General features: G+C 47.5%; 1 protein-coding gene across 2 annotated transcripts in view; it reads right to left on the bottom strand.

The window, feature by feature from the left end:
• KIF5A (kinesin family member 5A) overlaps positions 1-26,062 on the bottom strand; it is a 32,400-nt gene that overhangs the window by 4,126 nt on the left and 2,212 nt on the right. Inside the window, exons 1-26 of one of the 2 annotated variants that reach the window (XM_082350207.1) lie at positions 24,240-24,734; positions 13,253-13,340; positions 13,085-13,158; positions 12,583-12,687; positions 12,282-12,330; positions 11,788-11,843; positions 11,452-11,539; positions 11,039-11,163; positions 10,408-10,512; positions 9,938-10,086; positions 9,684-9,832; positions 9,236-9,411; positions 8,391-8,459; positions 7,809-8,015; positions 7,358-7,504; positions 6,564-6,752; positions 6,082-6,199; positions 5,643-5,707; positions 5,424-5,533; positions 4,940-5,041; positions 4,373-4,433; positions 4,052-4,123; positions 3,785-3,889; positions 951-1,167; positions 551-704; positions 152-234 (exon numbers count right to left, since the gene is read on the bottom strand). In XM_082350207.1, coding sequence (XP_082206333.1) covers positions 152-234; positions 551-704; positions 951-1,167; positions 3,785-3,889; positions 4,052-4,123; positions 4,373-4,433; positions 4,940-5,041; positions 5,424-5,533; positions 5,643-5,707; positions 6,082-6,199; positions 6,564-6,752; positions 7,358-7,504; positions 7,809-8,015; positions 8,391-8,459; positions 9,236-9,411; positions 9,684-9,832; positions 9,938-10,086; positions 10,408-10,512; positions 11,039-11,163; positions 11,452-11,539; positions 11,788-11,843; positions 12,282-12,330; positions 12,583-12,687; positions 13,085-13,158; positions 13,253-13,340; positions 24,240-24,368 — 2,992 coding nt within the window. In that variant the 5' untranslated portion in view covers positions 24,369-24,734. Of the gene's footprint in view, positions 1-151; positions 235-550; positions 705-950; positions 1,168-3,784; positions 3,890-4,051; positions 4,124-4,372; positions 4,434-4,939; positions 5,042-5,423; positions 5,534-5,642; positions 5,708-6,081; positions 6,200-6,563; positions 6,753-7,357; positions 7,505-7,808; positions 8,016-8,390; positions 8,460-9,235; positions 9,412-9,683; positions 9,833-9,937; positions 10,087-10,407; positions 10,513-11,038; positions 11,164-11,451; positions 11,540-11,787; positions 11,844-12,281; positions 12,331-12,582; positions 12,688-13,084; positions 13,159-13,252; positions 13,341-24,239; positions 24,735-26,062 lie in introns of those variants that run through there. The other variant, XM_082350208.1, reaches the window with a different exon arrangement.

The following is a 26,062-nucleotide window of genomic DNA, read 5'->3' as shown; positions in this document are numbered from 1 at the left end:
AGGCACGTGACCGGAGGAATCCACTTCCAAGCGTCCAAGACCCTGAAGGGATGCAGTGTTTGAGCTGTAGGTGCAGGGTCACTTACTTTTCTGATACTTTTCAACTTGCCCTGGGGATCCCACAGGCTGGTTACCCGTCTTTTTCACTCACCATTGTCCATGTTGGCCTTCTGGTAGGAAGCCAAGGGGCCTCCAGAAGATGTGGCCCCACTGCTGGTACAGGAGTTTGCAAAGCTGGATGGAGCAGAGCAGAGAGATGCAACCTCTGGCACCCACCTTCCACTGTTCCGAGGACCACTGATCCACACTCACCCTCAGGGATGAAGCCATCCACCCCTCCCATCCCCAGAGACCAGAGGACAACAAACATGGCCTCAGGCTGGGAGGGCAGATGCCCACCTTCTAATCAAAGGTGTGAAGTTGAGAAAGGGTTAGAAATGAAGCTACTTAGGAAAAGAATTAACTCTCACCCAATAATTAACCCAGTCTTATGCCTTATAGGGTGCAGAGAGCCTTGGGTTGGGACTTCAGCCCGCCCATGGTCACTCACTACATATCTGAGGTGGAGCTAGGTGCAGCCTGCAGGTACAAATTCTGGTAGTTCTGGAAGAGGCTGTTAGTGTAACTGATGCACTCAGGGCTCCGGGTGCCATAGGGGTTGGTGGGTGAAGATGCTGGGTAGTGGCCAGGCCGGACGGGTTTGGCTGCGGCAAAGAAAGGAAAATGACCGTGAAGAGGCTATTTGTTACCTTGCAGTTGCCCTGCAAGGTCATTTAGCTAGAGCTGAACTGAGTTGCATGTAAGGTAATTCACTTTTCTACTTTTTTGTAGTGGTGGTGGGATGAGGCTGGGGTGGGGTTACACTGAGGAATTTGCTGGGTTCCCCCAGGTTGTGATCCCCCCCGTAACCCCCCCCCCGCACCGCCTACTGACGCCCACTCCCCACTCACCAATCTGGGCAGAATGGCCCCGTTTGCCGGAGCTCTTGTACCGAACGGCCTCCTTGATGCGGTCCACCTCCTGCTGGTACCGGCGCTTGTCCTTCATGGCGCCCTCCTTGGCCTCCTTCAGTGCACCCTCCAGGGCCTTAACTCTCTCAGCCGTAGCCCTAAGTCGTTTTTCCAACTTAGGAAGCTCACAACGCAGATCTGCATTGTCACGTACCAGCTGTGGGATGAGCCCCAGCGAAGAGGCGGGGAGAGAGGCGAACAAGGCAGCAGAGTCGGGGGTGCGGGTGGGAGAGAGAATAAGGAAAAGTCATGTCAGGGAAGGTGGAGACCATGTCGTTTCCTCCAAAGGCCTCATTCCCTTTACCTAATTGCTGTTCTGGCCAGTTCTTTCCTTCTCCCTTTAGCAAATGGTAGTCAGGCATTAAAAAGTTACATCGTTTTCCAGGCAGCAAAAACATGCCAACTCCTCTGTAGCCCAGAACTCTTGGGATAGCAAGAGTTCCAGTCTCCTCCTGGCCTAAACACCACCAACCCCCCAATATCTCACAGCTGGTGCCAGACCAACAGCCCCAGGGCAACCATGGGAATGAGGCCCCTCCCCCTCCCCCAGAGATGGCTTTGTGGGCATGCACAGGGCGAGGCAGCAAGAGCACAGTAGCAGTTTGGAGGGTGGAGATGGTACTGAGTGCAGGTTAGGTGCAGTGTAGAGCAGGAGCAGAAGCTGGAATACAGGAGCGCACGCGCCACACACACACACACACACACACACACACACACACACAGACACACAGACACAGACACACAGACACACACACACACACATATGGCCGCCCCATAGGAAGGAAAGAAAATGTTTTGAAGTCTCACAAACATTTGTGCTCATTACCTTCATGTTCAAGGACTTCCTGGGCTGTCCCTCTCCCCATTTAAATTAAGCTACAGTGTGGTAGCAACCACCTTGCAGCCAGAAAAGACTACCTGATCTTTTTACAAGGTTTCACACAATGACTAGGGCCCTACAGATTGCAGAAGGAGCCGGCCTTGGAAGATACCAGGTAAATCAGTGCAGCAGGGAACACTGGGAGAATTGTCCCTTTAATTTTGGACAATTTACAGATTATAAACAATGTTTTGCTGTGACAATAACTTAGCTTAATTTGTAATAGGGTTATGGCCCTGGCTATTTAAGATTCTGTTGACTGAGAGGTTTCTACATCGCTCATGTTTTCCTTTCCAGTCTTGTGTCCCCTGAGGTGGGATATTAGGAGTCCTCTCTCCTATAGGTGAGTAGCTTTTGGTCTTTGAGACTTAGAACAGAGGCAGAGCCTTCACGGGGGAAAAGGAAACAGCCTGTGATTTCCTCAAACGTGCCACAATGTGGATGAACCTGGAAGACATTATGCTAAGTGAAATGAACAAGTCACAAAAGGACAAATCCCAGATGATTCCACTTAGGTGAGATTCTTAGAGTAGCCAAAATTATAGAGACAAAGTAGAATGGGGGTTGCCAGCGGGTGGAGGAGCAGGGAATGAGGAGTTATTATTTAATGGGGATGGAGTTTCAGTTCTACAGGATGAAAAGACTTATGGAGAGGGATGGTGGTGATGGTTGCACAACATTACAAATGGATTTAAGGCCACCGAATGGTACACTTAAAATGATTAAAGGTCATAAATTTTATGTTATGTGTACTTTACTACAATGAAAAATTGGGGAAAAAAAGCAATGTAATATGCATTTGGATTAAGAAGGAAAATGAACACAGAAATTAAAAAGGCAAAACCGATTACAAATGTTTCTTCCCTTTCAACTTTTCTATAATGTTGTTCACACTGTTTTATAATAAGTAAAGGGGGAAAGATGGTTCTAAAGCCCTCTGCAGGTCCAAAAAAAATAAATAAACCCTGTGGACTATCATTGGGCCACAGTTCTAGGATTTTCTTCATTATTTAAAAAAATAAGAAGGTGTACTGGGTATTTACTATATATGCTGGGTATGGCACTGGGAAGAAAAGAAGTTTAAGCTGTAGTTTAATGAGAATATGAGTTTAAAACGAATTTTAAGGTGGATTCGAAAAGAAGGGAATGAAGTATAGGTTAGGGTTTATTTTACGAATCAGTTAAAAGAGCCAGTTGACAGTCTGTTGCATCTGTCTTCAAGGCTCAGCTATTTGGCACTAGCCAGGGTGCTCCTGCTCTGTATGCACCAAACATTTCCTGTCCTGACTCCTTTGGACTGCCCCTTCCACCTCCCCACCCCATACCTTTGAAACCCAGTCTTCCACCTAAGGAACCGCAGCAGCAAGGAGGGGGATAGAGAGGCAGCAACTTAATACACAGGAGTTTTCACTGGCCCTGACCAGGGGCCGGTTGGGCCGTCTGAGGACATCATGTAATTGCCCTGTGTGCCTGCCCCAGGCCTAGGCAGAGGGAGTCCTCTCCATGAGAGAAAGCCCAGCTTCCTGGCTTCTTGTCTCTCTGCTCTCCGTCTCTGGCTAACATCTGACCAGTATCCCCTGTGTACGGTCACGGCCCCATGCCTCTGAAACCTCTATCAGTTTCAACCTTTCCCTCCAACAGCGTAGGCCTGGGGAATTCCACTTTGAGCAGAGGCAGGCTGGGAGCTTTGGGAAAGGGAAAACAGGCATAGAACCAAGAACAAGGTAAAAGTGGAACCAAATACAGGATAAAGAAGGGATTAGTAGGAAAGGGAAAAGGGAAAAGTAAGGAAAATATGCAAGTAGATTTTCCTAAATCCAAGGGCCTCCAAAGATTTAGGTATCCTAGGCTCCTGGCCTCAAGAGTTCTCTTCACCCCTTACCCTCACTCTTACCTGTTTGTGAACCTTTGTAAGCTGTTCCAGGTTGTTCTCAAGAAAGGAAATCTTCTGCTTTTGGGAGTGAATCCCCCCACTGTCCTCGGGCTCCATTTCTGCACTCTGATGAGAGACAGAGGCAGGGGAAAGGTGTGGCTGTCCTGAGGCCAATCAGGTCCCACCCAGACCAGGCCAAGCCAGCCCCACTGAAGGCCACAGGGTCTGGAGAAGCCTGAGGACAGGGGGAGGATACGGGGGCTGGGAAGACCCCGAGACGGCACTCACTTTCTTGACTCGAGTCGTGACGTCTTGAACGAACAGCTTGCGAAGGTTGTGGAGGGTCTGGAGTTCCCGGGCCTGGAAACAATGAAGAAAAATTGGGGGCCTCCAAATACCCGGTCACCGTTCCCCCTCCAAAATTACTGGACCCTCCAGTCTCTCTAGACAAGTGAGTTACTCATCCTTTAGGAAAAGGTGCGTCCTGATCATGCCACAGACTGACTTTGCAGAAAGGCAAGGAGGAATGGGGTTAGGAAGAAATTGGGAGGAAGAACTGAAGCCCTCCACCCACACCCTGTTGACCTGGCAGAGAAGGAAACCACTCACAACTGTCTCCTCCAGACCCTTGAGGTCCTGCTTGGACTGCTCGTGTCGCTCATACAGAAATCTGGAGGAAGAGGGAAACAGAAGAATCCCTCAGGGCCTCCCTGCCTCCCTCTCTCCTCCCTCCTCCATTCCTTTGATCTATATTTTATTATTATTTATTATACAAGTTACCCATGTTCACAGTGCAGAAATTAGAAAAGAAAAAAAAAATATAAGTAAATGAGTTCCATAAAAAGCCATGATTCTGCTACTTACAGATCAAACCACCGTGAACATTCTGGTGTCCATCTTTCCAGACTCTTCCATGCATGCATATCCCACATAACTGTTATGGGATTATACCATTCCTACTGTTTGTAACCTGCTTTTTACACGTCACAAAACATCACCCACATCCTTCCATGTCTGCTAATATTGAACAGAAGCCTCCCTTTTTTCCCCCTTCCCCACCCCATCAAACTGTTCTTCTGAGGCACTTGCTTCCTGTGGTCACCATATTCACATCTAGATTGTGTCTTGCCTCTGCAGTATGTCTGAGTAGGGTCTGCAGGCAGACCCGTCACTCACGTCAGCTCCTGGAGTTTGGTGCTTTTCTCATGTTCTTCATTCTTCAGCTTCTCATAGTCAGCCTGAAGCTTCTCCAGCTCTAACTGGAGCTTCTGATTCAGGCTGTGGAGGGCAAGGAGGTATTGGGGAGAACAAAAAGATGTCAGTGAGAGGCAAAGGGAAGCCCAGCTCCTCAAACACTTTCCTTCTTCTACACGTGAGTCCTGGTAGTGTTGATGCATCCACCTTCGGGTATCAGAGGCAGACTCAGGCCACTGCTTCCATGACAGAGGGGCCCTGAGCTATCTAATCAGAATAGCCTTGCAGATAGGGATTAGTCCTCACTCCTTGTACCTCCTGGAGTTGGGCTGCAAAGTCGTGTCATTGTCAGGGGAATGACACATGGAAGTTAAAGAACCGGATCCTGGTGCAAGAGGGAGCATCTGAGTAGGCACAGCAAAGGGAGGGGACTGGGTGGAGATGAGCCGCCCTGGGGAACTCTTACTCTTTGAGCTCATCAATGGTCTTCTGCTTCTCATTGATCTCGTCCCGGAGCCGGGCCAGCTGCCGGTGATGGGCCTCCCGGTGGCTGTCCATCTGCAGCTCCAGGGCCTTCTGCAAACAACCCCACCCCAAGCTCAAAGCTAGACTCCCAGACACCCGCTCAGTGAGGACCAGCACAGCCCTGCCGGGCCCCAGTCCTCCCCACGCCTTCCCCACTCGCCTTCACATCTTCGGAGTCCTGTGTGTCTGGCTCCTTATCCTTCAGGGCCACTTCATGCACAGTTTCTGAGGGACAGAGGGGAAGACAGCTTACATCAGACCTACCTCCTCCGGACAGAACTTCACATTGTGACCAGAGCTCCAGGCAGAGCAAGGCACGTCTACCCAGAATGGGCCCCCAGGGATGTTCTTCTGGGGGAGGATGGTCCAATTTCATACAGCAGGGACAAAGAACAACGGAGGGTTTATGGTTCATGGAAAATGAGCTACGTGCAAAAGTGTGCTAAGCAGCATGTGAGCTGGACTCCACGATTTCAGTCTAATGCTTTGGTGAGTGTGCTGTTGGGTGGTTTCCTGTGATGTTTGTCACTTTCCCTCCCTGTCCCCTCTGCGATCTTAGATCCCAGGATGGGTGGGTTGGACGTTTAAGAGGGCCTCACCCTGGGCTTGGAGCTTGGCCAGCTCATCACTCAGGGAGTCATAGGACTCTTCCAGGTGCCGCTTCTTGAGCTCCACGCTCTGCATGTATTCCGTCAGGGAGCGGATCTTGGCCTCATGCTGGTGGGGTGAGGGTTCATGAGAGGAAGAAGATGGATGCAGCAAAGGACCCAACTCCAGGCAGTGCAGACCTCCATAAGCTCCAGCTCTCCTCCTTTCCTGCTACACCTCCCATGGGGATGCAGGGTCGAGGGACATTCCTCTGGAGACCCTTCCTTCAGACCCTCTTGGATCAGAGGGCAGTATCCCCCGAGCCTTCACTTCTCTAGCCTGGACCCTCTCATGCTTCCCCCAGCTCTTCTGTCCTTGACTTCAGTTGACCCTAGGCTCTTGACATAAACGTGGGTGCTAGGAGTTATCCCATAAGCACAGAGTTGCCCGTCCTCTCCCACGGCACCCAAAGGTTCTGGACCTCCGCACTCACCTGGGAGATGAGAAGCTGGCAGGATGAGAGCTCCCGCCCAGTCACTTCCATCTTGCGGTGACATTCGACCTGGAGGTTCTCTAGCTGCCGGCACCGTTTAACCACAGACTTGACTTCGGATTTGATTTTGCTGATGTAGAGTCGGGCCACAGTGAACTCCTCCTCGATGGCCCCGCTGATCTCCACCGGCTGTGGGAGAGCAAGCAAGGGAGGAGGTGCCTCTCTGCTGCCGGGAAGCCCTTTATCCATTTCCTTCTACTCGGCCTAGCCCCCAGGCACACACACCCACAGACACAGGGACTCGGGTGGGACGGCTATGTTCCAGATGACTTCTAGCAGCTCTGTATCACCTGTCATTTCACACTAAATCCCTCTCTCTGCGCTTAAAGATCCAATTCTGACCTTCTTTCATCCTATAGAGCAACAGGATATTCTGTAGTCAAACTGACCTGCTTGATCACCCAGATGGGTCATTGTCACTGCCACAGATCTGCATATATCATTCCTAATTTTGTGCTCCCATCTCCAAATCCTGCTATAAGCACATCTCCACTGCTTCTTTATTCAGCAATGTGAATTTCAGTTGGTGTGTGGATTTAGAACGTGTATTTCAATTGAGTCTATGCAAACCTCTACCTGCTTTCCTGTGTCTAGTTTGCAGGAGTGTTTCCTGGATCTTTGGAACCCCCCCCTCCCCAGTATCCCTGAGGGCCTGGATTGTCTCACTGGCACCTCCCACCAGTGCCCAGAACAAGAATGACCTGAACAAGGCTGCCGCCTCTTTCTCCACTCACCAGCTTAATCTCCCCGTTGCCCACGATGACACTGAACTCACTCAGGTCCTTCATCAGCCCGTTCAGCACCTCAGCAATTCGTTTCCGCTGGTGTCCACTGACCTCCTGTAGCCGCTGCAACTCAGACTCCAGGGACAGCATGGTGGCCTGGGGACAGCCCTTCAGGTCATCCCACCGCCATCTTCCTGCTCCCCTCCCCAGCCCAGGCGGAGGCCTCTACCTTCACGCATGACCCTGATGGCTGCTATGAAGAGAACACAAGCCCTGCAGAAGGGTCTGGAAGGGAGAGGGGTCAGAAGGGCAAAGTGCAGTGGCGGGGGTGGGGGAGTGTCCCACGACACACTGAACGGCAGTGCAAAGGTGCAAACGGGATCCTGCCCTATCAGGAAGCAGAGGTCCCTTTGGAAGTGGAGGATGTTCAAGGCCAGGGAGCTCCTAGCCGGCTACTCACCACCTTCTGAGACAGCTCATCCACCAGAAGCTGGTTCTGCTGGCTCTTCTCCTCCACCTCCTGGGACTTCTGGTCGTAGTTCATGGCCAGCTCCTCCAGTGCCTGCAGCACTTCCTTCACCTCATCCTTCGCGGCGTCGTTCTCCGACTGCAGGTGGCTCAGCTCCTGCTGGACCTTCTCATTGTCTCCTCGAGTGGACACCAGCAGCTGCAAGGGAGGGGCGAGCCACGTGAGGGAGTCCTCTGCCGGTGACCACTTCGATGGCCCCTTGGTCTGGGGAAGCTGAGCCCCCCACCCAGGTATAGGTCTAGGAGAGAAGCAAGGGCCAAAGCAAGAGTCAAGAGGAAGTGGGCTTTCCGCTTCACAGAAGTAGGGCAACAGAATGAAGAAGCACCCAGACTCCGGCATCCGTGCTTTAAGCAAAACCCCAATTAAGTTTCCAGATTTCTATAGTCTTGGAGGGTGACTAACCCCTAAGCAGAATGGCCCTTCTTTCATCTTATCAGGAAAAGGTCTTTTTGATGCTTTTCAGGGATGAACACACAACCCTCTCCTCTCGTGTCTTGCCCTCCTTCCCATTACCTCTTCCTGGTCCAGCATCTGCTGCTTGAGCTTCTCTATGAGTTGGCTCTGCTGGTTGATCTCATCATCCTGTTGGAGGCAAAAGGGGTAAAGATGAGGTGAAGGGAACTACTCTTTCCAGTTTAGACTTACAGGGTTGGGGTAGATGTGAATCCTGATAAAAACCCAGCTAGTTTAGGCTTTGATTTAGAAACTCCACATCCTAAAAAAGAAAGAGGTCTTTCCCTCAGCTTCTCTCCTTGACCCCTGCCCTCATTTTTTAATCCCTTTCTTCCTAGAAGTTGGTATAACCTTGACAATGCACAGCAAAAGCCTTTAAATGTTCATATCCTTTAACTGAGAAATCCCACTCTAGCGCTCCATTCTAATCAAATCATTCCAAAGCAAAGTCTTTCGCACAAGAGACAGTCATTTCAGAGCTATTTATAATAGCAAAAACAACCAACCAACAAAAAGCCAAACAAACAAAAAACCCTAGAAGGCCTGTAAATAAGTAAATGGTTAAATACATTCTGATAAATTGACTGTTAGGCAGCTATTTTAAAATACTTTTATGAAGAATTGTTAACAAAGTAGGAAATTGCTCATTATATAATGAGGAATGAAAAAAATCGGATGCAAAGTTACATATACAGTATAATCTCAATTGCATGGCTTTATTTCTGAATGGTGGGAGGAGATGATTTAAATTTTCTTCTTTATATTTTTATTTATCTTCCAGATTTTCAATAATGAACATTCATCTCTTTTAAAATCAGAAAAACGGCAGGATAAGCTACTTCTTTAATCCCTCACTTACCATCCCACTGGGCTCTCACCTCTGTGCCCTGCCCGACTGTCCTTACCTTGTCATCAAGCTGCTTGTAGAGGCGACGGATCTCCTCCTCGTACTTCTGCCGCTCCTCAGGCGCGATGCGCACCACGATGGATGAGTTGTCGTTCACGGGCGTCTCCTCACAGAGCTCAGCCCCCAGGGCAGCATCCTCCCCAGCCAGGCGCTCCGTCTCTGGCACGTCCTCTCCTGGCAAAGGGGCGGAACAAGGTGAGGGATGGGAGAAGGGACAGCTGCATCCGAGGGTCCTTCCTCCCTCACTGTACAATGCGGAGACCTCCAGGCCTCCATCTCTCTTGCCAAGTGGACCGTCAACCTTTTGGGGGGTGGGGGTAAAGGCAGTCAAGCCACTCTCGCTTTCTCTCATGACTGCTCTACTGCACCCCTCTGGAAATGCAGCCCCCCTTGGAGATCGTAGGAGCCCTCTCTGGCTCCCTGCACCCACAGGACCCGTTGCTAACCACTGCGCCACCGGCTCAGCTCTGTCTCCAGCTTTGCAATCGTCTCCTTCTGAGCCTTTGTCTTCTCCTTCTCCTTCTCATATTTCTTCTTCCACTGCTCGGCAGTCAACTCCAGATTCACGGAGGCAGTGTTCTTAATGGTCTTTGCCCTGGAGAGGAGAACGAAGAGATGAGACCTCCATTAAGGCTCCCAAGACCCTGAGAGGAGAGCGCAGCAGGGGCTGCGGCAGGGAGCAGGGGACCCTGCCACCAACCGCTGTCCAAACATCAGGGTGGACTTGGTCTCCGCATCGTTGTAGTTGGACGGTGAGCAGCAGATGAACATGGTTGTCCGGCAGTTTCCTCCCAAGGAGTCCTGGAGAATCCGTGTCATTTTGCTGTCACGATACGGAACGTAGCTTTTCTGGGGGAAGAGAGAGGACACAAATCAGAAAAAAAAATTCAACGGGGAAATCAGAAGTATGGTGGGGGAGTTCCCTGGTGGCCTAGTGGTTAGGCTTCCGGGCTTTCACTGCTGTGGCCCGGGTTCAATCCCTGGTCAGGGAACTGAGATCCTGTAAGCTGCATGGCACAGCCAAAAAAAATAAAAATAAAAATAAAGAAGGGACGGTGGTGTTGACTAGGGGTGGAGCAACACATGAATTGGCATGATAAGGTGGGGCATTAGGAGAAGGCAGAAGATGGGGTGGGGCTTGAGGGGTGCGGACACCTAAGGAGCACTCACTGTGCCCTCAGCCAGCGCAGAGATCACGTTCCCCAGGGCTGACAGGGACTTGTTGATATTCTTGGCCTCGTCCAGCACAGCTCCCTCTGCTCCAGTCTTGCTGACCTACCAGGGCACGAAGGGGTGAGTATGTCGTGAGCGGCTGCAGAGGGAGGGGGCTCTCCCCACCTCTTCTCCACGTAAGGTGGCTTAGTCCAAGGAGACGGGGAGAGGGAAAGAGGACAGAGAAGGCCCTTCCTCTGTTCCCCTAAATGCTCTTGCTACAGACCTCACCACACACACACACACACACACACACACACACACACACACACACATTATACGATTCCATTTATGTGCAATGTCCAGAAAGTCAAATCCAGAGTCAGAAAGTAGATTAGTGGTTGCCAGGGGATGGGGGAGGGGAGAAGAGGGCATGACTGTCAACAGGTGATGAAAATGTTCTGGAATTAGTGGTGATGATGCACAACCTTCCAAACATACTGAAAGTCACTGAACTGTACGCTTTAAAATGGTGAACTTTATGGTACGTGAATTCTAGCTCAATAAGAAAGTTATTTTGATTTACAAAAAGGCCACCCCCCTCCAAGGCTTCCTTCCTTGCCCACCCCACCCTGACGGGACCCCCAACCTTCTCGCTCCCTGCCAGGTCCACTAGATACAGCTTCCCACTGAGCTTCTGCTCGGTCTCCATATTCTCCTGCTTGATATTGATGAGGAAGATGCTATGGCTTCGAGAGCTGTGTTCATTCATGTCTGTAGGAGGGAGGGTGAAACAGTCCCTGTACCAACCCCTGCGGAACTGAAGCCCTCAGCCCCGGCTTCCACGGACCCCTGCCTCCACCCGCCAAGAGAGGGGGTGTCCGTCAGGACTAGCCTAGCCCCTACGTCTCCCCGGCAGCGGGTCTCAGGGTCACACAGACAAGCGTCCCTCCTCCTCTGGAGGACACAGCCTTCCTTTGCTCACTTTCGCGTCCCTCAGCCCCAGAGGGCACAGAGGAGAGGCAGACCCCACGCTCAAGAGCCCCTTGTCTCCCCACTCACTGGTGACAGCCACATGACGATTTGATTTCCCTTCATCAATCACATCTAAAATTTCTTCTGGGCTGGACACAAAGCGCTCGGTACAACCCTGTAGGGGGCAAATGGACAGTGACCCACGCACTTTGATCTGCAAATTAAATTACCTGCACAGTGACCAAATGACCTCTCAAGACGGCGCCTCTTCCCAGGCTCCAGACTCTCCCCAGCCCCTTGGCGTGTCTCACCCCACCAGGACGTCCGCCCTCCAACTTCTGGGTGGGCCTTTGGTCTACCCTCCTCCTACACCTGCACTCTCAATACACTGGCCCCACCTGGGTGTCCCATCCCCACTCTCACCTTGACAAACGGCACCCGGTTCTTGTCCTCGTGCACAGACAGATTTGTCTTAGTCACTGAATCAAGACAATTCAGGGTGAGCGAGGCCAGCACTTCCAGCCCCCCACCTCCCCAACCCCTGCACACTGCAGTCTACTCGGATGGTGGATTCTTCTATGTGCAAGAGGGAGGAAGACTCCCCTGTGAAGCCTAAACTCCCTGCACGCGCTGAAGGCTGTTTTTCCTCCTGCAGGATTCCAGCCCCAGGGCTCCAGCTAGACTCAGGCTGTTTATACGTGGGCCTGGGCATTTAAGCTCATCTTCTGACCCTTTCGGTTTTGGGAAATTCTTGGTGAGTGGAGGCAAGGGACATGAGTACAAGTGTGTGTGTCCTTGTGTGCCTGCTGCATCACTCACCAAACAGTACCAAAACCCAAGAGCCCAAAAGCAATGTGATCTTTCTCTTCCTTGCCCTCCTCACCCCTACCCACCCACTGGGGTTAAACACCACTCACTATCCAGAAGGTCACGGATTTTGTCCAGGTAAATCTCAAAGTAGGAAACCTGGTTGGGGAGAAAGGAGAAGTATGAAGTGAAGAGGGCCTATCTTAAATCTGATCCAGGGATCTCAGGCTAATGCGACCCACTCAAATGGTGGTGGTGGGAGGGAAAAGGCAGAAGAGACTATGTTGGCAGAGAAGAACTTAGGTAACCACGGTGGAGAATAAGTTGGGGCGCCAGGATCTCAGTGGGCTCATACTAGATCCTCCCCTCCCAGTCTCATAAGAGAATGCCCAGCAGTTATGCCCTGATCACCTTGATGTGGAACTCAAGGTTCTCATCCATGGAGTAGATGTGGTTGAAGATGTCTTGGGCAATTCGAGGAATGATTCCCATCAGCTGGGGGTCATGCAGCTTTCCCTGGGGAGTAAGGGTATTCTGGAATGAGGCTGGGGCTCAGGAGGAATCAGACAACTCGGAGGTATGCAGATGAACACAGAGGTAACAGCTGCTAAGAAGACTATCCTAACTAAGGGGATGGTCACTACCTTTTAGTGAAAGGAGGAGGGAACTGAGCAGCCCTCTGGACTTTCATTGCTGCTTCTTTTCCAGGTGAAAAGAAGAAAACTGGAGTAGTGGAAAGGAGGGTGAACTGCAGCAGGCTGAAGGGATTCCATTAAACTTCCACTATAACGTTGCCCTCCGTTCATCCTCTGTACCAGGCAGCCCTCAATTCCTAGATGTTTCCCCACTGAGATTCCTTGGCCTCCTATTAACAGTCCCAGCTCCTCATGCCCATAAAAGTCAGAACCCTCACCTCCATAGTATGTGTCTTCCCTGAGGATGTCTGTCCATAAGCAAAAATGGTGCCATTGTAGCCAGCAAGGACATCTGAAGAGATGGCAGAGAAAGAGCACAGGTAGAGAGAAGTGGGGTAGGGAATGAGGAGCCTGAAAAAAATACATTCTAAAAATACATTCATTACCTTTGACAATCTGCATGGCACACGCATGATAAACTTGCTCCTGAGTCGTGTTTGGGGGGAATACACGGTCAAAGATATATGGCTTCCCCTGGAATGGAAATAAAAGATGACAGACATCAGTAGGCAGGTGTGAGGGAGGAGAAACACCTGAAAAGGCATCCGTTCTTCAACCTTCTGTACACATGGACAATTATGGGGATGAGGGAAACTAAAGAGAGGCAAAATTTAGTACTGACATCAGGAGTTGTGTCTGTGGGGTGGAATGTCATTGAGGAGGGTCACACAGCGAGACTGCACGAGTGGATCTCAGTCTGGGTGTGATGACTTAGCACTCACCATCCCAGACCCCTAGCCTGGGAAGCCAAATGGGAAAAGACAAGAGGGCCACCGGCTGTGGAGAGTGAAGAACAATAAATTAACATTAAAAAATCTACCACTAAGTTAAAAAATATCTTCCTCAGTAGATCCGTATGTCCTGATATGAAAAGATGTTGAAGATGCATTAAGTGAAAGATGCAAAGTTAGGGACAGATGTATAGCATGTTGCCTATTGTGTAAATGAAATACACAAATACCGAACTACTGAGCTGTTGTGGAAATATTAACACAAGCTCTCTCTTTGTGAAAAGAATATATGAAATCAGAAATATAGGTCTCTGACTTCCCTGGTGGCACAGTGGTTAAGAATCCACCTGCCAATGCAGGGTACACAGGTTCGATCCCTGGTCCGGGAAGATCCCATATGCTACGGAGGAGCTAAGCCTGTGCGCCACAACTACCGAGCCTGCTCTCTAGAGCCTGCGAGCCACAACTACTGAGCCTGCGTGCCACAACTACTGAAGCCCGCGCGCCTAGAGCCTGTGCTCCGCAACAAGAGAAGCCACCGCAATGAGAAGCCCGCGCACTGCAACAAAGACCCAATGCAGCCAAAAAATAAAATAAATAAATAATTAATTAATTAAAAAAAAAAAAGAAATATAGATCTCCCTTTAGGGAAGCAGCTTTAAGTAAAGAGAAACTGTGAAGCAAGTCACTCAGACCTACAAGTACTTTGTTTAATTCAGGTAATATGTTATAAATCACATGTGCTGATGAGAATGCTAAAGATACAAAATATTTACAACCCAGGGAGCCAAACAGAATATATTTGCTATCTAGTCATATTAAAGGGAAGATCTCTGGTAAGATTAAATGAGACTATGCTTGTTCTCCGTCATAAGTGACAAACTACTCAGTCGTGTTTTCCCGTCATTCAGTATAAAGAGACTATGACTTAGTTGTCAAATTATTTTACTAGAGTCCATCTTTCTTCAACTGATATGTAAACCTTCAGATCTATGGACACCAGAGTTTGGGAGACACGTTTTAACTAATTAAGAAAAGTCATACTTTATTATAAGGTGTATTTTTGGATCCTGGGACATAATAGGTCCTTCAATTTATTCATTTTCTATCCAATCACATTATAAAATATCTTATTAATGTTATTAGCTTCTTTGTTCAGTCTTTTGAATTACCAGGTATGAAATCATATGCATGTAATAGTTTTGTCTATTTCTTTCCACTGTTAATACCACTTATTTTATTATTTTATCTTAGAATCCCCCAAACAACATTAAATTGTGATCACTAGTTTCCTTTTTACTATGATGTATGCTATTGGTGTCAAATAAACAGTCTTTGCGGTTCAAAAAAAAAAAAAAAGAGAGAAATCATAAAAGTTGGCTAAAGCTGAAGATGTGGGTCTAGGTATATCTACAATATTGCATCAACATACGTAGAATTTTTTTCCAGAAGGAATTATATAAAAGTATTAACAGTGGTTATTTGGGGGAGAGAAACTGGGAGAGAGGAGGCTTTCATTTTTCAGTTTGCATCCTGGAAAGTTTACATTTTTAAACCATGTACAAGTGTTTTGTTTTGTCTTGTTTTATTAATGCCAAAGAGAGTGAGACAATAGTGTATTATTTTGTTTCCTTTTTACTTCTCTGCAAAAAGGAAAATATTATTTATACTAATAAATATTTTTTAACATTAAAAATCTTTTTTTAAATCTGGCTTACGATAAATATCTGCCTGGAATATTTATCTGGTCTCTCTGTGGTGAAAGATTCTGAAGCCCAAAAAACAGAATCCACAAAGAGAAAGAAGTTGTGAAGGTGCTCTCTACAACTAAGGGAGTACTGTAAACTGATAGGGGCTTTCTGGAGGACAATTCTATTAAATATTTAAATGTCCATGCTGGTCATACTCTGTCCCAGCGATTTCAATGCTAGGAATTTATTTTATAACACTTGCTTAAGCACTTAAAGATGTGTGTAGAAGGATGTTCACTGCAGCCGTTTGTATCCAAGAAAAACTAGAAACAATTCAAACATCCATCAAGAAGATATCGGTTATGATACCTCCATAATCTACCCCCATTAAAAGGAGCAAGTTTGGTTTACATATATTGACATGTCCAAGATCGATCATGTGAAAAAATAAAAACAATTTGTATAATGTGACTATACATTTTTAAAAAGCATATGGATAGAATAGTCTTAGAAAAAAGATATGGAAGACTGTATATAGATCTGTTAATGGTGGTTATCACTGGAGAGCAGAATGACAGGAACTTATGCTTACTACATTTTTTCTGTGATATGTAAATATTTTACAATGACAATGTATTGCTTTGAAATTAAAAAAAGAAAATAGTATAGGTGATGTTACAGAAAAATGTGTAATGACAAGGTACGCACAAAATAATTTTAAGAAAAAGGTGGTTTTTATAATAGTATGCAGTATAAAAAAACACACACAAAAGAGTATATGAAGCATTATTCCATGTCTATAAAAAAATTATATATATGTATATATGTATAGCTTGCATAGAAAAACGTGTTAACAGTAGTTATCCTTGGACAGTGGGATTTTAGGAGTTTTTTGTTGTTGTTGTTCTTTTTGATTTAGATTAAAACTATTCCAAAATGAAAATACATAATTTTTAAGCAAGAAAAAATTTTAAACAAAGATATTAATATTCTTACTACATAAAGAACTCTCATAAATTAGTAACAAAGGACAAAACTAACCAGAAAAATATGGACAAGAGTTAGGTACTAACAACAGAAGAAGAAATACAAATGTTCAATAAACATAAAGATGATCAACATTTTTGAAGAAAAAAACAGTAACATCATTTTTCACCTATCAAACTGGAAAACAAAAACTTAATTGTAATATGCAGTGTAGATGAGGGTTCAAGGGGGTATAATTTCTTCAAAAGGATCATGCTCATTCTTTTCTGGTAGGACAGTACATCCATACTTTTAAGGGGCAATTCAAAAATGCATAATCAAAAGCCTTGGATTGTACATATCCATTGACCCAGATATTCTACTCCTAAGAATCTGTACTAGGGAAATATTTGTAGCAAATATTTAGCCACAAGAATGTTTATTATCAACACTGCTTATAATAATGAGAAATTGAAAACAACTGAAAGGAGTTACATTTAGGGGACTGGTTAATACAAGGAATTGATTACACTATGGCATGTACATATATTTTATTCTTTGCTGCTATTTAAAATGATGTCATACATATATACACTACTATGTATAAAATAGATAACTACTGAGAACCTACTGTACAGCACAGGGAACTCTACTCGGTGCTCTGTGGTGACCTAAATGGAAAGGAAATCCAAAAAAGAGGGGATACATATGGCTGATTCACTTTGCTGTACAGCAGAAACTGACACAGCAGTGTAAAGCAACTATACTCCAAAAAAATTTTTTTTAATTAAAAAATAAAATGATGTCATAATAGAACACCAATAAATCTCAAAAAGGAGTTGAGTGAAAGAACTGAAACTCAAGAGCACATACTGTATTATTCCTTTTATATAAAGTTCAAGAATAAACAACACTTATTTGTAGTGATAGAAGTCAAAGTAGCGGTTGCCTTGGGGTGATATTGACAGCAAGAGGGCAAAAGGGAGCTTTCAGGGGCAATCAAAATGCTCTAGATCTCGGGACTTCCCTGGTGGCGCAGTGGTTAAGAATCCGCCTGCCAATGCAAGGGACATGGGTTCGAGCCCTGGTCCGGGAAGATCCCACATGCTGCGGAGCAACTAAGCCCGTGCGCCACAACTACCGAGCCTGCTCTCTAGAGCCTGCGAGCCACAACTACTGAGCCTGCGTGCCACAACTACTGAGCCTGCGTGCCACAACTACTGAAGCCCGCGCACCTGGAGCCCGTGCTCTGCAACAAGAGAAGCCACCTCAATGAGAAGCCCGTGCACTGCAACGAAGAGTAGCCCCTGCTCACTGCAACTAGAGAGAGCCTGCACGCAGCAACAAAGACACAATGCAGCCAAAAATAAAGTAAATAAATTAAAAAAAAAAAAAAAAGCTCTAGATCTCAATGTGGGTGGTGGTCACATAGGTGTCAAAATATGTTATAAAATTCATCCAGCTGTTTGCATAAGATTTGTGCACTCACTGTATGTAAATTATACCTCAGTAAGTGCTATCATAAAATATCACTTCACAAAATGATGTGATAATGGCTCTTAAAATATGAATTATGCACAACCTCATTGTTTATAAGAGAAATGAATATTAAGACTAGCATTTTAACCTATCAAAGTGGCCAAAATAAAATAGTTTGACAATGGGACTTCCATGGTGGTCCAGTGGTTAAGGCTCCATGCTGCCACTGCAGGGAGCATGGGTTCGATCCCTGGTCAGGGACTTAAGATCCCATGTGCATGCAGTGGCCACAAATAGTTTGATGATGCATTGCACTGGCTGGGCCCTTAAATATACATATGGTCGTTCAATTGTTTGTAATAGCAAATGATTAGAACAACCCTAAATATCCATATCCATCAATAGAGACCTGGTTAAATAAATTATGGCATATCCCTACAACAAATTATACAGTTGCTAAAAAGAATGAGATAGATATTTCTGTGCTGATATAGAAGGATCTCCAAGACTCACTGTTAAGTAAAAAAAAAGCAAGGTACAGAACAATATGTACAGTATGCTATCATTTGTGTAAAAAAAAGTGCATGCATGTATATATGTATTTGCTTGTAAATGTATGATATTCTTTTAGAAGGATCCACAAGAAACTGGCAATAAGGCTGCCTTCTGAAAGGGGAACTGGGTGGCTAGGAAAGAGGAGTAGGAAGGAGGCTTACTTTTCGTTGTATATCTTTTTATATCATTTGAATTTTGTCACATGTGCATGTAAGACATTAAAAAATTAACTTAGTTTTTTTTAATAAATAAAATTATGTAAAATATTTAATGATGGTGAAATAGTCATGATATTTTGTTGGTGAAAAAATAGGTTACTAAAAAAAAAAAAATAGGTTACTAAATAATATAATTTATGATACACTTTTATTAAAATTATTATATGTATATATGCAGGAAAAAACTACTGGAAACAAATACATCAAATTGTTAACAGTATTTTTTTGGGGGGTGGGATTTTGAGTGAGTTTTAGTTTCTTCTATGTGCTTTTCTTTGTTTTTAACTTTGTCAACAATTAAAATACATTAGTGTTGTAATCAGATTATGATGACGTTTAGAATTATTAAAGAAAAATCTACCTTGATTTTTTTTAAGGTTTGAGTGAGTTTATGAATTATTCATAGGACTTTTGTGAATTTTTCACCCTTTTTATCTATACCGTTCGTCATTACACTTCATTACAAAGCATAAAATTCTTATTACACAGAATAAGATCATACAGTGTTACAATAAACAGATTTTAAGTGGCCTTGACGCCTCTCCTTCTAAGTGGTAATATCCTTCTTTCATTTTGTTTTATTCTATAATTGAACCTTGATTCTTGAATTGTAATCTAACTCAATATTTCTCCCATCCAGTGGCCAAGAAATAGAAACAAACAAAACATGTCCATCTCAGGCCAGTGACTCTCACCTCTTCTCCACCAATGATGTCTATCCGTGCTTCTTGAAGCCAGGCATGCAGCCAAAGGGGATTAAATATAACTCTCAAGCCAGCCTCGCCCCTCCCTTCTTCCCTTCTGGGAACGTGGGGATTAACTCTCTCTCTCTCTAACACTCCCAGTTACAGGATTCCAGAGGGTGCTGTGGACACAATGAAATGGAGGGCGCTCTCCAAGTGCTGAAGGCAATTATTGCCCGAGGAACTCCTTTTCCTCAGCCTAGGCTGGGAGGAAGGAAGAGACCAGAGAGGGAGGAAGGGTGGCATTCTTGGAACCATGAGGATAATAAATATCCAAGAGCTAAAAATGGGTGCACTTAGTAATCTCGTGAGCAGAGAAAGCCATGGATACAATTCTAGGGTTTCTGGGAAGGCCTTCTACCACTTCCCTACTCTCGGTTGAGCCCTTGAGTTCCAAATCTAGTTCATTTCTTAAGATTTTTATATCTGTTGAAGTACAAATGTCTTTTAATTTTCTATTGATTACAGCCATGGTGAATTCGTTTTGTCAGATCTTTTTATGAGAATAACTAGACCAGTGGTTTTCCACTTTTTCCACTTCTAGACTACTCACATGGGAAGCATCACCATTATTTACATCTTTCATGACACATATTTATTCCAAGTCAGACTGTAGTACATTGTGGGGGATTTCTTATCAGAATCTGGGGAAGTGTATGTACAGTTAGCAAAAGCCATTTCTGATGCCCCCTCCCAGGACTCTGCCCAGGCCACTTTTCAGCCTGGATCACCATGTAGACCAAGTGTTTCCTGAAGGCAGGGATTCCCTCTAAATCCCCAACATCAAGAAAAGTCCCTGGCCCACAGGATGCTCTTCGTAAATATTTGTTGAAGAAACACAGATATTGATGGAAGAAGAGAGCAGGAAGATACTAGGGACCTGGATGTTTGGATGAAACAACCAGTAAGAGGGGAAAATGTTAACCACTGCCGAGTTGTGTCAAAGGCTAGCTTGTGGGGAGACAGCACATATAAAATGATAATGACATCTAACTCTTATTGGGAGTTTATTATGTGCCTGTCACTGTGCTAAGCAGTTTATATGCATTATCTCATTTAATGCTCACATCAGTCGTAGGAAGTAGGTACTATTATTATTACATTTTATAGATGCAAAAACTGAGGTTCAGAGAGGTAAGGTAGCTTTCCCAAAGTCAAACAGCTGAGAAATGGTAGAGCAAGGTTTCAAATCCAAGCAATCTGATTCCAGACCCACACTGCCTAAGTGATCCCAGAACTGACGTGCCAACACTGCGTCAGAGCCTTGTCGTGGCTTTTCCTTCCCCTCCCCGACCCGCCCCCCTCCATGTGGGCATTTCTCCAAATGTTTCTGGACAGAGCTAAAGCCCTTCTTCACTTCCTTTTGGCAACCTCAACCCCTCTTTCAGAAGAATGCAGTTCTCCCACCCATCCTCTCCAAGGAGCCTCCCTCACCATCTCTACCTCCAGGTAATAATCCAAGACTCTGTGACTCAGTACAGCGTCAGGGACTAGAAGACTGTTAGGTTAGAAACACTCAGGGAGACCCTCCACCTTCGAGGAATGCCTCTGAGCTCCACTATGTCTCCACCCACAGCAGTCTAAGCGCTCCTCAGTGCCTATTCCAGAGGGCTTCTCTTCAGAGTCCCCCAACCCAGGACTCTGTTCTCCTCTGACCCACTCCAAGCTTCCTTGTCTCCTGTCCAACTGTGTTTCCCAGCACTTTCTGGAGTTTTCCACTGTGTGTGCTGACTAAAGCTAATGGGAGGGCCTAAGATCAGGGGTCCAAAGATGACCAACATTTCCAACCTTTGCTAAAGCACTTGGTAGAGGCTGAACTTCAGAGCACCAGGACTGATTTCCATAGTGACACCCCTGGGGATTGTTGCCATGGTAATGCTGGAGAGATACTGGCCACAGTGAACATTACCTCCCCTCTCCATTTTCCTTTACAGACTCGCCCAAGGCTAAGGGGAGACTACTCCCTCTCTTCAGACATCAAAGGAATCCTGAGCCACCTCAAACAATACTGACCCTGTTCCAATAATCCTGCAGGTCCCAACCTGGCTTTTCCAAACGAGGTACTTGGTGACCCTGCTTTTCTGCCTCTGTAAGAACCCACTTAACCATCAGGAGACCTAAGGGAGGTAGAATGTGGTAAATACTTGAATGAAGGAGGGAGGGAGGGAAGGGGAGAGACAGAGGAAGTTGGGGGGGGGGGGGCGGAGAGGCTATGTGTTTCCCTACTGTCATCCCTTCCGTGTCTGGTATAGATGCAACAGCTCAGACAGCAGGCACTCTGCCCACCAAGACCAAGGCAGAGAGACACTTAAATGGGTCCACTTAAAAAGTCACAGTGGATTCTGAGTGACCCAAAGAGCAAAACAAGGTACATAGCACACACAGACAGTCACCCAGACACCCTTCTACTATGACTCAGGTCATTAACTTGGGCAAAGCTCCATCCCCCAGATTCCTGGGAGAAGTCATGGGGGGGGCGGTGTGGATAAGGCTCACAGAGCTGTCTTCCCAGCTTATTCTCCTACATTTTGCCAAGCAGAAAAAGCCCACAAACATTAGGGACTCGGTAGCCCAGAGCTAGCCGCAGTGCAGAGAGGAGAGCCGTCAGAGAAAGGAGCAGGGGTTGGGCTTGGAGAGATTAGCCTCTCCCACCTTCATCCTTCCCTCACCTTCCCAGACATCCTGAAGCAGCTTGCTCCATGAATTCCTCAGTTTCCCACACACTGGTCCCCAAAGGGAGCTAGAGGAAGAGAGAAGAAAGGGAATGGGAGATCTCTTTCCCTTGTTGGGACCCTCAAGGCACTCCTCAAAATCACTTCTCCTATAGCCCTCATCCTCTGGAATGAGGAATGAATAGAAAGGCTGGGAAGGCCAGCTCCAAGGATGCTGCCTGAGACAAAATGGCCCCCCATAAGCACTTATCTTGGCAGGAGAGATTGACAGGAAGGGCTAGGGCAAGGGAAGATACAGAGCGAGACAAAGGTACAGCCCTGCAAATATCAGGCAAAACAGATAAGGAAGGAACAGCTGTGGAGTAAGATAGAATCTGAATTAGCAGGGGGCCCTGGGCCTCTCTTCATCTCTCCTCCCTCCCCACCTCCACCATGTCTCTCCTATTTAGCTGGGCAAATTGGACAGATCAACACAACTCCTTCTCCCAACATCACCCCATGCCCTGCGCCCACCATGCCAGGATGGATGGCCCAGAGAGCCTAAAGGAGTTGGTTCAGATTTACCTAAAAAACCTAGAGCAAGGAAGCTAGGCTTTTGTGGATTTGCTCCTCCATAACTACCTTTCTCCTATTTCTCAGCCTTTATGTCTCAAGGGGCCCTCAAGCTCTAACTCTCACAGCTAACGCCCACTGTCCAGACTATTCAGAGAAGAGGCCCCGAGGGTTGATCCAGGCATTATTTTAGCCTGGCCAGACTGACCAGACTGCAAGGTCTAACGTCCCTGAGACAAAGAGAAGAAGGGGCCCTCTCAATGTGGCAAACACACACATACATAAGCACACACACAGTGCGAAAGCACCCATTTGAGTCCATAGTGTGGGTGAGAGAGCCTGGTGACGGACTAGGGCCCTTAGGGACAGGACATGTAAGCAAGTCTCTTCCTAAGGCATGTGTACTCAAAGTCCCAATCTCACTGATTCAGAAGGCCCAGTCTCCCTCCCCTTTTTTCCTTCATTCCTTTAACAAGCATGCCCTGTGACAAGCACTGTGGATCAAAGACACTTAAGAAGTGCCCCTGACCTTGAGGATGGTCCTTATATGGGCCCCTCCCTTCTCAAACTGGCTACAGTTTCCTGGCCCAGCACCCCTTAAGCCCTACTCCCTATTGGACTCAACCCCAGATCTTTTCACCCCGTAGCCTGACAGTCCCAACCAATCTAGGAAAGGAGGGGTAGGTGAGGAATTCCTTAGGAATTCCTTTGGGGCCATCACAGATAAAAGTCCAGAACAGAAAACCGTGGAGGCAATGTGATACAGAAGGAAAGATGTGAGCTTTGGAGTCACAGATTTAGGTTCAGATCTGTGAATTAACAGTGTGACCTTGAGAAAGTCATTCAACTTCTTTGGGCCTCAATTTCCTCATCTGTAAAGTGGAAATATTAATACCTTCTTCAGAGTGTTGTTTTGAAGATTAAATAATATATGTAGAGTAACAAGCACACAGTAAATACTAGTTCTCCTTCTTAATAAGGTCTCTTCCATGGGTAGGGGCTGTCATGATGAGGTAGAGGAGATGGCTTGCTACTTTTTATTGGATCATCAAGAGAAAGGATGAATACGCAACTACTTGTTAGGATCTCAGGGTTTGGTTATTTTTATTTGTTAGGGTGAGTTGGGGGGTCTGAAATCCTCTTCCTACTGTACCTGGGAGGGAAAGGCAGACATTTCCTTAGGACCCAGAGGCTCCCCCACCAAACTGGGTGTGGCACCAACATATTTCTTTCTCTGAAAACCCTTCATCAGACCTGTGCCCTCCCCCCAAGTCCAGGCTGTAACTACTTCAGGGAATGATGGAGGCCTTGATCCTAGAGTCCACTCTCATTTATACCTCCGCAGAGACCCTGGACTGCCCACCTCTCATCTAGCCCATCCACTAGTCTCCCCCTTCCTGGGAGGTGGGGGTAGAGATCTGAGCCAATAACAAAGGGAAGATGCGCTTTCCCTAGGGAAGAAGGAAAACATCAGAAAAACATGGGACTGGCTCTAGGGGTGGGGACGCTGCAGAGAGCAGCAAAGGGGAATCCGGTCCCCTGATCACGGGAAAGTAGCCCCCTCTCGCTCTGCAGAGACTCGGCCGCCGGCCTGGCCAGGCCACACCCAGGCATCCTGATGCAGGGAGAGGAGGGGCTGCGGCGAAAAGGATGGAGGATGAGCGGTGGAGAGAGGGCGCAGAGACAGGCAGGGGCTGAGGCTCGGCAGGGGAAAAGATTCAGCCTCCCGCCCCCTCTCCGAAATTCCCTCCAGGGGCGGCACTCACCCCAATAACGACGCTGTCGTCCCCTTGGAAAATGGGGATGAACTTGTCCCCCCGCAGAATCTCGGCCTGGTTTAGGGGCCGAAATCGGCAGAGCACCTTGATGCTACATTCGTTGTTGGTCTCGGCCATGGTGGTCGTCGGCGTGGGGCTGGGGCACTTCTTCTGCTGCAGGAGTCGTATGTGCTCCGGCGGAGAGGGGCTCAGCTGAGGCCCTGGCGGAGGACAGGTGCTCGGTCTCTGGGGCTCAGAAAGGCGCGGCGGGCGCCTGGACGAAGGCTGGGGAACAGGGCCGAGGCGAGCTTCCTCGCTCCTGCGGCACCAGGATGCGGACGACCTGGGTGTCTGGTCCTCTCTCGGCGCTCTGCCTCTCCGCCCCTCGCGCTGCAGCGCGGCGCTGCGGGCCTGGGCGGGGCGGCGATGGAGGAGCGGGGCGGGGCTTCCCTCGCGGGGGGCTGCCACTCCGCGGCGCCCACTGCCGAACCGCGGCACCTCTGCTCTTTTCTCGCCTCCTCTCCCCACCCCTAACCCTCGGAGATTATCTGGTCCTCACCCCTTCCCCACCCCAGTCACTCACTGCGTCCCACCCCCTGCATCCCAGACCCGTCTGTCCCTCGCTCGGACTCCACCCCCCTGGAAGGGCTGAGGGATCCGAGGTGGGCCTGTCTGCTGTCCGGGGAAGAGAGTCAATTGTGCTTACACCTCCTTTATTCCAAGGCATCCTTCACCCCCATCACAATCCTCTCTCCAAATTGGGAGCACACCTCTCCTCCCCTCTCCCCACAACCCTCGCAAAGATTCCCAGCCCACTCAGCTTTCAAGGGCAGCTGCCTGTACCCCTATGGAGGTGGGTGTCCAGGTCCCATTTTTTCAGAGAGGAGGGTCAAGGGAGGTCTGGCTCTTCCCTTCCCCTTCTACAACCAAAGGTGCACTCTACTCTCTCCCCAACATACACAATAGATCCCCAGTTGGAAGGAAGAAAAACTCCTATTCTGGCCTATCAGAATTCAAAAGCAGGTAAAATTCTCATTTTTGCCTCATAGGTTGGGGCTGGGATGGAGGTGGGAAAGAGTAATTTTGCAAGAGAAAGGGAGTCAGAAAGCAGTGATGGAGGGGTGATGATAGCGATGGCGGTGGGTAAGGCCAGAGGGGCTTTGAGAAAGGACCTCTAGAGCAGACATCTGCATTTGGGCTTCAGGCAGGTTTAGGCACCTACGTGAGTGTGTTTCCTGTCTCAGTACTGTTGGACAGAGTCCCAACACCCCAGCCCCTTTCTCAGGCCCTTCTTCTGTTTCTCTCCCTTCCCTGAGGGAAAAAAAAAAAAAAAGAGCCAAGGCTAGAGATTCTGTGTCCTTCCTCCCCTCAGGTCAGACTCCTGCTGCAGCCCCTGGACAGAACCACCTAGAAACTGGCCAGATTGATTTTTCTCCACGTCACAGGGCCTCTGCTGGCCAACAGAGTTAGACTGCAGGAGTTGAGGCTCTAGGCCAAGGGGAGGAGCAGGGTGATGGGAGAAGAAGGGAGGAGGGGATGGAGGTTCTGCCTAGCAATTGCCTGATAAGTGTCTAGGGTCACTTAGATACTATGAGGCAAGGAGGAGAGAAAGATGGCCTGGCCAGACAAGACCTAACCACTTGGAAGGCAGCTGAAGGGGTCTCCAAGTTGGACATATACCCCTAACTCACCTTGAATCTTAAGGAAACTGAAGGAAAAGGGTTCAGCATAAGAAGCTGGATGGGAAGGCAGTAGGACTATGGAGAAAGAGGCTTGGGGAGGAGCCAGGAGAGGACACATAGAATGACAATGAGTTCCTATAAACTCAGAAA

This window comes from Balaenoptera borealis (genome assembly GCF_965194805.1).
Source record: "Balaenoptera borealis genome assembly, chromosome: 13".
Lineage (NCBI taxonomy): Eukaryota > Metazoa > Chordata > Mammalia > Artiodactyla > Balaenopteridae > Balaenoptera > Balaenoptera borealis.
This window is presented reverse-complemented; position numbering and strand designations above follow the sequence as displayed.